Consider the following 12,950-nt stretch of genomic DNA (forward strand, 5'->3'; position numbering starts at 1 on the left):
CTGTTTGACAGTTATTTACAGCTGATAATTTCTGTCTGTATTAGACATTATCTGTTTCTTTAATCTGGAAAGAGGCTGGTGGACTGGAGGCAGAATCCATGATGCAGCATGGGCTGTGGTTTTCTTTTGTCTGAAAAGCTGGTACTTGTGAAAGATTCTATTTTTCTTTTAAGGAGTGTGTATCTCAAATTTTTTTTGTTTCTTTAGGCTTGCACCACTCTTATGTGTGGGAAAATTGTGAAGCAGCTGAAATGGACTGAATATGACTAAGAAAGTAAAATTTTCTTTAAGACTAATTACTGCAAAGTCTATTGATCTGTAGTATGGATGGAGACTCTAAATACACAAATCTGTTATTCTAAGAGAAGTCTGTAGTTTTTGATGGATGGTTTATGGATTAGCAGTGAGAACATCTGCATTTTATGTAAGGGGATCTGGATTATATTTGATTCCATTTTATTGATTCTTGGTTTGTTGTCTCATTCAGCAAAGTTTCTTAACTTTTGCCATTAGTAAGATTATATACTTGAAAACTAATAGTGAAAGTAAAACTACAAGTACCTTCAAAAAATGTCGTCTCCTTCTGCTTACAGGTATTTTCAGACGGAGATGAGGAGTTGGAGAAGGCAATGGAAGAGATACTGCGGGATTCTGAGAAAGACCAGTATGTCACTGCGCTCCCAGAAGGATTCAGTGATGGCAGTGGCCAGGCAGCTGCAGATGGGTCAGCAGGACAAACAACCCAGCCCTCTTTGCAGCTTGTTTTAGACCCCTCTGCTACAGGTATTGCCTGAGTGCTTTCCCTCTTCATCACACATGGCAGGTTTTTTCTTTATACAGTTTCAAGTTAACCCTAAAATAAATATAAAGCTTTCCACAGCTTCATTCCAAAATTATATTGGAGAATACCCTTGGGACCTCCTCTTAGTTGAAGATTATAGATAAGAATAGGTTATCATCAGACTGATACCTTGAGCTGCTCTGCTTTGGTCAAGATAATGTTCATTTTGTCTTCAGCCAAGGATTAGTTGGGACTAAGGATTGTATGAGTTGCTGAGTGGAGGACAGCTGAGGTGGATCTGCTGCTGCTGAAGCTCAAGAAGTTTCAGGGCAGTGCTCATGGATAGTTCTACCTGCAAATGAAATGCACCCTGAGCAAACTGATTGAACTGTCCATCTCTGATGGTGTCACCAGATAGCAGTAAGGTTAGCTTAGGATTTGGTATTTGCTAGGAATGATTGTGGTACTTGCCTGGTATTTGAAGGAAATCTGTTGGAAATAAAAGAAATATGTTCTTGTGATAGAATAAGATAGTTTATATGAAATGGAAATGCCTGTCTCTTAATTACATGTTTGCTGTATTTCTGAGAAACTTACCTTACTGTCTTCCTGTTTGACATTCTTCAGAACCCAACCCTTAGCATGAATGAACAAAGAAATACTTGTAGGTATGTTTCTCTCACCCCACTCCAGCCCCAACAGGAATAATTCAGTTTTACAGCCTTCGTGATTCTGAGTATTATAGCAGTATCAGCTCTAGTAATAAGAATTATAAATAACAGGGCACACAGAAGGGTCAGGGCTAGGTGATCTTCAAGGTCCATTCCAGCCCTTTAATGTTCTATGATTCTGTGACTGCTTAAAAATATTTAGAATGTCTGTGCTGTGTTCCTGTGGTGCTAAAGAGACTCAAAATGCAGTTTGTCCCCATGCCACCCTTGGAAACATGAATTAGATTAGAGCAGACTTCACAGTAATATTAAGCTGCCAAATGGATTTCTTGCTACTGGAGTTGAACTGTCTGATCTCGTGTCCGTTCCTGGAAAATGTAGGAGATTTTGCTGTGGAACTCACTGGAAATAAAAAATGTGTAAAAATAAAAGCAAATGGCTGAAGAAGCATTTTCTTCTTTTTCAGAAATCTCTGCACTGAGGCCATCTTCTCCCAGTGAACCCCTGGAAGAGGACAGCGTGTTGTTTAACAAACTGACGTATTTGGGTTGTACAAAGGTGTCAGCCCCACGGAATGAGCCAGAAGCTCTACAAGCCATGGCAAGCATGAAGTCCTCAAGTCAAGCCCCTTTACCTGTAACGCTCTATGTTCCAAACATTCCAGAAGGCTCTGTAAGGTAACGCACAAGAGTTTCATTTGTTGCTTAAGCAGACACACATAAAAAGTGGCTTCTCACTTTGTTACTTGCACAGGGAAGTAGAATTGCTGGATTTGTGCCTGAGGTTCTTGCTGAAGACAGTTAATTTTGAGAAATTCCTCTGAAACAGCAAAATGTGTGCTCAGATTTACCATGCAATGCATGGCTGGTGGTACCAGTTACCACACCGTGTCAGCAAAAGCATCTCTTTCTACCTTAATATCTGCTCAAATATGATAATAGAGATACTGGAAAGGCAGAGCTGATAATACCTGTACTCTCCTGACCTCCCTAGTCTCTCAACATTTCTAAGGTTCACGTGTTGCAGGAGTCCTTCTGGCCTTGTGTTTGCTGCAGAAGTGTCAGTTTAGACTCTCCCATCTGTGATTCAGAGGTGCCAGTCTCTGCTTCCAGTCATTGCTGTGCAGAAGCCAGCTCTGACCCATGTCTGCCTCATGATGCCAGTGCTGGCAGTCTCCAGATACTAGAAAAGATTATTTTCCCATGCAAGAAAGAAGGGTCTTTTAATTAGTGATGAGGGGGTCAAAGGTTCTTGATCAGGGTGCACTAAACATGCACCTGTAGCTTTTTTGCACCCAGAAGTAGAGATCTCAATATCTCAATATCTAAGATGTTTATTTTTAAGCTCTGATTTCAAGGTACCTGAACGATATGATTAGATTTCCTTCCTTGCCTGACCTGTGTTTACTCATCCTGTAGAGGAAGAAAAGGACCTTCAAGAATCTGTATTATTTTCTTCCATTTTTTTCTTTGAACCTAATTTGAGTTTCATTTGACATAAGAAAATACTTCATTTGTATACTTCTACAACAGCAACAGTCACCCAGACACAAGATGTAAGGTGTTTGGTGCCTATTTTTTGTACTCAATGTGGCCATTCAGGAGGGTTGTTTTGCAAGTGAAGCAGCTGGTTCCTTTGATCTTTAATTTCAGAGGAGATAGTAAATGTGGGACTGCCTAAGAACCTGCACAGAACTGAGTTGTTGAATCCACATGTGACATAGCACATTCCACCAGAGCTTAGGTGATACTAGGGTTGGCTTTGAGGAGTGTGTTCATACCTGGTGTCTGAATACTTGTCCTGTGAGGTTCCAGTTATCATGTCCCACCAAAATTAAAGTGTGCTGAATCCTCCCAGGGCTCTTCTTGCCTTTAGGTCTATATTTTTATTGTTACAGACTTGGGTTTTTAGGTGACTAATGGTTATTGGTCCTTGATGTGAATGTGCATGTGGACAAGTAGTGAAAAGATAGAGGAGAACATTTATTATTCTTTAAAAGTCACTATCCACCAATCTGTTCTGAAACACCACTCCTGCTTTTAAGTTTCTGAAATATTCTTTGGGTTCTATGTTTGAGAGTATTTTAAAATCTTGGATGAGGTCTTAGATCTGTGATAAATACTCACCTGAATGTGGCAGTGTTTGCTAAGCTATATAGTCCTGTTGATTCGGAAATTGTTTTCATAATGATTTCTTAAACAGATATTTAAATGTCTTTTTAATGTTGCATTTTCTTTGATCTTTGTATAAAAATCACGTTTTTATGGTTTTCTGTGGTTTCTGCATTTCTTCTTTTGTGTTTTTCACAATGGCAGTTGTTTACTGTCTGATCTAGAGGTACTGTATTTGTCTGTATTATGGCATATAAAAGAAATTAAGTCAGTGTTACAACCAGTGTTACAACATTTACACCTTAAATTTGTAAAGCATAACATGTCTGTTCCTGCTGCCCATCTCATCTACTTGAATTTAGCAATAATTAGCATTTAGATCCTTGTTTATCTAATTGCAGAAAAGCCTTTTCGGTAGGCCTGTTTTACTGACCTGTTGCTTTGATCTTCCCTGTTCCTTTTCTTGCCAGAATAATTAATCAATTGAGCAATTTGGAGATAGCCTCATTTCCCATCTATAAGGTGTTGTTTTGTGTGAGGGGGCAAAATGGAACTTCAGAGTGTGACTGCTTTGCATTTACTGAGAGCAGCTGTGGGACAGAAGAGTTCCAGATCCATGTTTTCTCCTGTGAGATTAAAGAAGCTGTAAGTATTCTGTGGTGCACAGTGACTGGGAAAAAGGATTCAAGCAGTTTTTGAAGAGGTCATTCCCAACGTGGAAATGGTATATAGTGCCTTGAAAAGTGTGTTAGCACATATGAATGAGTTATGCAGAATGTGCAGCTAGTCACATATGAATATTATTATAATTTTAAGGCTTTGCTTTTAGTGTTTCAACAAAATTCCAAAGTGCGCTGTAATGGGAAGATCTGGAAAGCCTCATTTGGGGCTTTTGCAGGCCTTATTTAAGTATGTTTCATACTGAATTTGCAATGTGTACCTTTGGAATTAAAGGAACCATGTTACAGTGCTCTCCCCTAGATATTTTAGGAAGAGCTGTGTGATAGTCTGGGAGAAAAGGACTTCTTAGGGTAGAAAAAGAGGTGCTGAAAAAGAAGAAATCTCCTTGGGTTTTGACATCTGTCAGAGCAAGCTGTACATTGTGTTGTTAAAAACACAACTTGAAAAGTACCTTATGCAGGTCCTCTAATGAGCTGCATTTCTAATCTCTAATCTAATTTATATTAGCTCACTGAGCATGATATGAGCAAGGAATGTATCAGGAATGGAAATAGGAGATGTTGTTACTGAAATGGCTTGGTTATTGAACACATGATGTTGAGTGCTTTGTGGTACATGAGGCATGATTTGTGTTCAGTATAAGAGGCAAGTGATTTTTGACCTTCAAAAACCTCACAGTGCATCCTTATTTTTGATCACAGTATTAATGATTTTGCTTTTCTGCAGGTCAGCCGAATTTTGTATAGTTTCTCCACAGCATTCAAACGTTCTTCCAAACAAGCATCTGATCATGTGAAGGACTTTGTTCTTCCCACACCAGACAGTGATGTGTACACTTTCAGTGTCTCCTTAGAAGTCAAAGAAGATGATGGAAAAGGAAATTTTAGGTAATCAGAATGGAAAGGGAAAAGCAGAAATCTCTTTGGAAAAAGCACACAGCTACTTCCCACACGCACAGCTACTGTGTTGCAACAAAATTCATTTGACCTCTTTTCATGAGACATGCTGTAAATAGGAAGCTGCTCTTTTGATGTTACAATTTTCTTTGTATTTTTTTCTGTAAAAAGATAACAATTCAGAATACCTTCTTCAAGTGAATTTCTTTTCACGGCATCATTTCTTTTAGGGATGCTCAATGGATGCCTGTGCAAATTGAAAAGATAGTAAGAAGTCTTTTAAAAACTTTAATCAAACTAAGTTTCTTGAGTAAATACAGTCTAGTGGTCTCTTTTGATGTTGTTTTTTTAAAAAAATCTAATTAATTTTGAATTAATTTAAAATTTAGAAAGCATAAACTCTTTTCTGTATTTAACAGTTCATGTTCTATACCTGCTGAAGGATTTTTCTATTCTTTTAGCCCTGTGCCAAAGGATAGAGATAAATTGTACTTCAAGCTTAAACAGGGAATTGAGAAGAAAGTGGTGATCACAGTTCAGCAACTTTCCAACAAAGAACTGGTAATTGAAAGGTAAAAATCTTATGAAAATAAATGATGGTTAGATTTTTGAAAGAATGGTATTTAATGTTTTCTGTGACTTGGCAAGTTATGTGATAGAGAAAAATGTACCAATAACACAAAGTGTGATTGCACAACAGAATTAGTGCCACCAGATGGCAATCTTAGCAAAAGAGTAACAACGGGAGAATTCGGTTCTAGTGAAAAGGAAACTCAAGATAAAAGGAGCATCAAGAAAACCTGCCCCCAACCCTCCCAAAACCTGACTGATCTCTTGACTTGGTTTCAAGCTTTTACTTCAGAATGGAAACTAAGGTTTTAGACAAGGAATATACAGTAGAATTTTTTTCATTGTTTTTGTGTTGTAAAACTAGGATTTTGCTACTCATTGACTTAAATATCTTTTCTGTGTAATTTTAATTTAAACCGTTTTGCCTTCAGGATTCAATTAATGAGGCATTTATGAATAGCATTTGATTATTGCTTTTCTCCCCAACATAAAACTACCTTTCTTAGAAATTAGCTTTTATTTTGGTGGTGTTTAGAATATTCAATTGGGGATGTTATTTTTCTTACTAGAAGCTTTGCTGTGTAAAAGTTATTTAATTGGAATGACATACACAGGCTTGTAAGTCATTTTATGTACTTACCCCTGATAAGATTAAAATTCAAAACTGGTGAAAGATGAATGCGAGATATATCAGACTGAGCTTCTGAGCAATTTAATTTCAAAAGTATTTCCAAGTGGAAGTTACAATGCAAAAAACTATTTCTGAAGAAATTTGGTCCCTGGTCTAAAGATTTTTAAAGTCTTTTGTCATGGTTTCAGGAGATCAAACTTGGTTGCTGCTCAGAGACAGTGCTCCCTCCTGGTGTTCAGGCAGAATGTGGGGTTGGGTCAGGGTGATGCAGAAAGTTACTCTCATGCATTACTTTAGCCCTTCCTGCTCTTGTGCCCTGTTTGACCTGGGTTTTGCCAGTTTTTATTTGGATCAAAGCAGCTGAAGAGATGATGTTCATTTCTGAGTCATGTGTGGCACTACATAGGTTCAGTCCCACAGTGGGGGATGTCAAGTCTCAGTTGTTTATAGGATTCAGGAAGAAAATTCTGGTTAATGGTCAGGGGCTTTAAGGAAGATGTTTTTAAGTGTGAAATAGCCTTTCATTTTCAGAGATGGAAGGACTCACACCCTTCTCAATACAGTGATGTTTAGGTATAGTTTGCTACTGGTCGTACAGGAGAGTGAATCCTGAGTTTTGTGGATATACCTCAGGTTAAAGTCTAGACTAGTGTCCTTGAACTGAATTACAAAATATTGATTGGTTTCTCTTCAGTAGTGGAAACTCTTCAAGCTCACAAAATACCAGAATGGTTTGGGGTGGAAGGGACCTTAAAGATCACCCTGCTCTGTCATGGGCAGGGATACCTTCCACTGGACCAAGTTGCTTCAAGTCCTGTCCAGCCTGGCCCTGAACACTTCCAGGGATGGAGTAACCACAGCTTCTCTGGGCAGCCTGTGGCAGGGCCTCACCATCCTTACAGGGAAGAAATTATTCCTAATATCTGATGTAATGCTGCCCTCTGTCAGTGTGAAGCCATTCCCCCTTGTCCTGTCACGGTGTTGACTTATCAGCCTTATCCATGGGTAGCATTTGTATTTTTATAAATGAAAATATACATTGATGAATAACAATTACAGTTCTTTTTTTTTTCCTGCTGGTGTAGAAAGTAGTGGAGTATGTGCAGTTGCACAGAGCTGCTTGGTAGCCACCTTTAAGTGCAGAAATCCAGCAGATCTGAGTGAGACTGAGGCCCACAGTCTGTGCAGGTTATTTTAAATCCTGGCTGTGTGGTTGAGCCCCATCATATTGGAGGCTGAATGTGCTGATAACGGTTTCTGTAAAATCCATCTTCTGCAAGTGAGAGTCCTGACCTGGTTTGAGCTGATTTTCCTCTTCAAAATAAGAGGGAAGAGAAGCCCTGACTTCTTGCAGCAGGATGCTGCTGGGCATCCTAAGTCTGCTTCTGTAAGAGGCAAGGGTTACTTGTTCCTGATTCCCATTCTTTTGGAAACATACTTCCCAAAAGTTGTGCCTGTTGCACATCAGAATTTGTGTACACCTGAGTGATGCACACCAAGAGCAGCATCTGGGAGCTGTTGTCTTTGAAAGGCACAGATATTTGGCCTGCCTCTGCATCTTGGCCTTACATTTTTCTGTAGCAGCTGTACCAGGAGCTGATGATCCCCCTACTACTATCAGTTGTAGCCCTCTCAGAGCTATTTCTGCCCCAGGAATAAGAAGTAGTAAGCATGCATTTAGGTTCTGCCCAGTTGAATTAGTCTCTCAGAGAATCTGGTTTGTGTGGCTAAATCCAAATCCTGGATCTGAGCTGCTTTGGGTGCTTTCATGGCACTGCATTATGGATAAAGATAAAATTGTTGTCTACTGGTTTATTTACCACTTAGATTTTTGTGATTCTAGTAGTGAAAGAGTATGGAGAATGGAAAATACTGTTGTGGATGTAAGTTACTGTTAAGTAACTTACCCCTAATGTAATAGGAGAAAGCTAGGTGGGGTACTAATTGCATATCTTGAGACTTTTACAGTTAATAGTGCTACTAAAATTTTGATTGCTGGTGTCCATATGTCCAAGCAATATTTTTCAGCATATTACTTAGTTCTGAGAGTCAGTGAGAAAAAGCAGTTTGATTATCAGAGAACCAAACAGAAGAAAAATTCTTCCAACAAAACCCTCTGAATTACAACCTCAATTTTCCATACTATTTCAAATAGCAATTACTTTCAAATTTTTTTCTTTTTTCATTTGAGATCGAAGTTTATTTTTTAAAAAACCTGTGAAAGACAGATTGCTGTTCATTGCAAATACATAATTCTGTTTGGTGTTTTTATTCTTAATGGAGTATGGTCAAAGGAGAGAAAGAGATGATTTGCAGAAACCTCAGACCTGGATTTGTGCCTTCAGTAGTCAGGAAGTTTGAAAATCTGAATGTCTGAGGAAGTTTTTTTGTTATTTTTTTTTCTCTTAAAAATATCAAGAGCATTTTCTTGTAAAATGATTGGACTGGAATGCAAGGCCCTGTATATCACACAAATTCAGGTTTAAAAAAATTGAAGAATGAAGTCTTAAAATTGAGCAAATTGTTGTTTCTTGGGTTTTTTTTAAAGGTCTATGATGCTATATGATTTTTTTGCACCAGTGCTATTATGAATAATAGAATGAATGAATTTGTATTTTTTCCTATGATTGCATGAGAACAATTTTTAAAATGAACTGGGGAGAGAGTGAATATTTTCCTGCCAGTCTCCTATACTAATGTATAGGAATTGTTGGTATCTTTGAACTCATTATTATAAATGGTCTTGAGGAATAGTTGAGTTTTCACAGGCCAGATGCTAGTTTCTGCCATCTTCATTCTGGAAAATAATTTCATTGTCTTTTCTGTAACATGTATTGTGTTGTTTCCTGAGTGTTGCCATAACAATAACAAACAACACTCTGAAAGGTACTCTTAAAATTAGAAGCAGTAGGTGGGTGTCCATTATGTTCAAGCAAAGACTCTTGTATTGTGAAAAGCTAATACATGTCCTTCTTCTCTTTTTTTTTTTTTTTTTGTTTGTTTGTTTGGTTTTTTTTTGTTTGTTTGTTTTTTGCTTTTGTTTTAAATAAACTTCATAGGTGCTTTGGGATGTTGCTAAGCCCTGGACGAAACGTAAAGAACAGTGACATGCATTTACTAGACATGGTAATACTTAGCCCTAATAAGCTGTTAAATAAGATAAGGTGATTTAAAAAAAAAAGAAAAAACAAACTCCATCAAAATTAACTTTTAATATCTTTTGCTTTGTTTGTTTCTTAAATCCTTTGATTTGACATCTGCAATCATATGATGGACAAATCATTTCAATTAAATTCAAAACCTGTGGGATCTGGGTTTTGTTCAATTAGTGAAGCAGAGATTAGGTTGTTATAAATAACTGAGATTTCTGTATTATGTTAAGCATGTTCCCTAAAAATTTAGAGCAAATAATTGCTTTCGTATTTGGGTGCCAGGGCAGTGCTCTTTTTTTTTCCAAGGGGCTGAAAACTTTGTCTTTATTTCTTTCATTTGATTTCAAATTCTTGCCCAGAGTTTGAAGTATTCACTTGTCCTCTACAATATTCTATTTCTTAGAGTAGCTTCTGAGAGAACTGCAAAACAGTGTGATCCTTTCTGTAATAATACCAATTTACTTTCTCTCTGTGGATAATACAGCCATTTTCAAGCTATGAAGTGCTGGAGTATCCTGGTTTAGGGCAAATTTGAGAGAGTTAAACCCATCAGACCTTTTGTGGCTCTATAGTTGTTCCTGTTTTGCCTAGTCCATTTCTGTGCTCATGCTGCTGGTTCTATTTATCACTATTGAGTTCTCTTGTCAATTAGCCTGATTGTATTTACCAGCTAATTTTTTTTCCCTGGTTTTATTTGCTGAATTCAGTTCAGATTTTTCCTTTTTATTATTCGACTAAAAACCTGAATAAATTATAAGGAATTTTGGAGTGGTGTTGTTCCTATAAATCTATGCAACACCATTTTACTATATTTGAATTGCTGTCTTTACTCCACCTTGAATTCTATTTAAGTTCACGTTCCAGGTACATTTAACTGCTGGAGGTAATGAATTGTTAGTTTGTTTATTTCTGTAGCACAGAAATAGACATTTGTGATTTTCTTTCAACCTCCTGTCTCCATATTTAAATTTGGAAAACTCAGTCACTCTTATATTCCTAACTGAATTGCAGAGAGGGAACATCAGTCTCCTTTTATCTTTAGAAGCTACCAAACAGGCCTGTGTGATCCATAGGGACTGTTCCAGAGAACTTCAGGAAGCATGTACTTGCCTCATACTAGGAATAATTCATTCCATTAATTCATTTTCTTGAAGGTTCCTTGAACTATTTCTTATCCCCACGCCCCATCTCTTTGAGCTCAAACCATGACTGTGATACAATCCTATATGATTTTGTTTTTAGGAATCCATGGGAAAGAGTTCTGATGGGAAGGCTTATGTCATTACTGGAATGTGGAATCCTAATGCACCCATGTTTCTAGTACTTAATGAGGAAACTCCAAAAGGTAGTGGAACATAATCTATGTGTGTTTTACCCAGCAGGGGTTTGGTGTGTGCACTTTCTCTTGGCGATCATGATGCATGTCTAAGTCCATGAAACATTTATGCTCCAAGAGTTTGCTAGGAATTTTTCTGTATAAACATGCCCAACACAGAGCTGTGAATAACTGTTCCTAGAATGATGTGGTGCTGATTTGGAGATGGTACATTAGTGTTTGGGGCTGATGTGCCTGTCCCTGGTTATTGGGATTTTTGGTTCTAAGCATTTGCAAATTGTACTCAGCAAAGCAGTATGAATAGCAGGCATTGGGGTTCTCCTCCTTCTAATTGTGAGTTGATTACGAATTTCATCCCCTGAATCTTGGGGCAGCTGTCAATGATGCATTCAAGTGCTTGGTTGTGTAGCAGAGTTTCTTATTGCTGGAAGTTACATTCTCTAATGGGATTTAAAAACTTGGAATGTAAATCTGGAGTTTGTTTTCTGTCCTGAGGAAGAGCTCAGGTCATTTGCTTAAAGGCATTTCCAAGTACCTACAGCCAGTGTCACTGCTGATGGGTTTTCTATGTATGTAGCATATAACAGATTTCCTTACACTTCACAGTATGACCTTATCATAATCTGCCTGTTCTTTTTGTTTGATGGGGATTGTGTACTTTAATGGTGTTTTCTTTGCATGATGTCTTGTCCCTGTCTTTAAAACAAGTTGATAATATCTTTGTTTTTGAAGTTATCAGGTGGTTAATGCACACATTATGTGCAACAAATGCACGTATAATGCACAAATTCTGTGCAACAGGCATGGAGGGCATAGAACTCAGACAAATAAAACAGGTGCAATGGAATTATTAATGAAACAGGATTTTCAATTTGAACAGCAGTTTACAAATCTGAACAGTGACTATGACTAGTTTTTCTCATATTTGTGTTTCAGATAAGCGTGTGTTCATGACTGTGGCTGTGGACATGGTTGTTACTGAAGTGGTGGAGCCAGTCCGGTTTCTGCTGGAGACCGTGGTGCGTGTGTATCCTGCCAATGAACGCTTCTGGTACTTCAGCAGGAAAACCTTCACAGAAACTTTCTATATGAAGCTAAAACAGGTAATACCTTTGCTTTTTTTATTTAGAACATTTGCCTCATATGTCCTAATTTGGCCTTTATAAAAGTTAGTATGGCACCTGTTCCTCAGCAGTTTCTTTCTTTTTAACTATTTACTTCAGGGATGCTCTAATGCATAAGGATTAAGTAGCATGTGTATGGTTTCAGTGCTTTTGTGTCATGGTTTAACCCCAACTAGCAAGTAAGGCCCACACAGCCACTTGCTCACTCCCCCATGGTGGGATGGAGGAGAGAATCAGCAGAGTAGAAGTGAGAAAGCTCGTGGGTTGAGATGGAGACAGTTCAGTAGGGAAAGCAAAAGCCATGTGCTCACGCAAAGCAAAACAGGGAATTCATTCACCACTTCCCATGGGCAGGCAGGTGCTCGGCCATCCCCTGGGAAACAGTGTAACACTGGCTTGGGAAGACAGATGCCATCATTCCAAACATCCCCCCTTCTTCCTTCTTTCCCTCACTTTACATGCCAGGTGTGATGCCATATGGTCTGGATCATCCCTTGGGTCATTTGAGGTTAGCTGTCCTGGCTGTGTCCCCTCCCTGCTTTCTGTGCACCTCAAGCCCTTTTGCTGGTGGGGTGGGATGAAGAGCAGCCAAGGCCCTGACTCTGTGTGAGCAGCTGCTGGGCAGAAGCTGTGTTATCCCCTGTGTTATCAACACTGTTTCCAGCAGAAGCCCAAAGCACAACCTCATACCAGCCACTGTGAAAGAAATAACTCTAACCCAGCCAAACCCAGCACACTTTGTAAACTGAATTGTAGTGAGTTGTAAGTCATTTGTTTTGTGGGCTTAAACTATTTTGAACCTGCCTATTGAATTCTCTTTAATGCTCTACAATCTCTAAAGCAAGACATCTAAAGCAAGCCCACTTGACTGGTAGAATTGGGCGATGACTCTGTAATTGTTCATTGTAAAATTAATGGGCTACTGACATTTACAGTATGAGGGCAGATGGCTGTAAGAATGTGGCCCATTAGAGACAAAGGAACCTAATGCTGAGGT

The 12,950-nt window shown here is 38.4% G+C and overlaps 1 protein-coding gene across 3 annotated transcripts in view; it reads left to right on the forward strand.

The window, feature by feature from the left end:
* RABGAP1L (RAB GTPase activating protein 1 like) overlaps positions 1 to 12,950 on the forward strand; it is a 231,670-nt gene that overhangs the window by 22,030 nt on the left and 196,690 nt on the right. For all 3 annotated transcript variants that reach the window (XM_053950357.1, XM_053950355.1, XM_053950356.1), the window contains exons 3-10: positions 594 to 783; positions 1,919 to 2,129; positions 4,034 to 4,208; positions 4,971 to 5,131; positions 5,602 to 5,712; positions 9,401 to 9,467; positions 10,736 to 10,838; positions 11,766 to 11,932. In XM_053950357.1, the coding sequence (XP_053806332.1) occupies positions 594 to 783; positions 1,919 to 2,129; positions 4,034 to 4,208; positions 4,971 to 5,131; positions 5,602 to 5,712; positions 9,401 to 9,467; positions 10,736 to 10,838; positions 11,766 to 11,932 (1,185 nt within the window). The remainder of the gene's footprint in view (positions 1 to 593; positions 784 to 1,918; positions 2,130 to 4,033; positions 4,209 to 4,970; positions 5,132 to 5,601; positions 5,713 to 9,400; positions 9,468 to 10,735; positions 10,839 to 11,765; positions 11,933 to 12,950) is intronic.

This window comes from Vidua chalybeata, chromosome 9 (assembly GCF_026979565.1).
Source record: "Vidua chalybeata isolate OUT-0048 chromosome 9, bVidCha1 merged haplotype, whole genome shotgun sequence".
Lineage (NCBI taxonomy): Eukaryota > Metazoa > Chordata > Aves > Passeriformes > Viduidae > Vidua > Vidua chalybeata.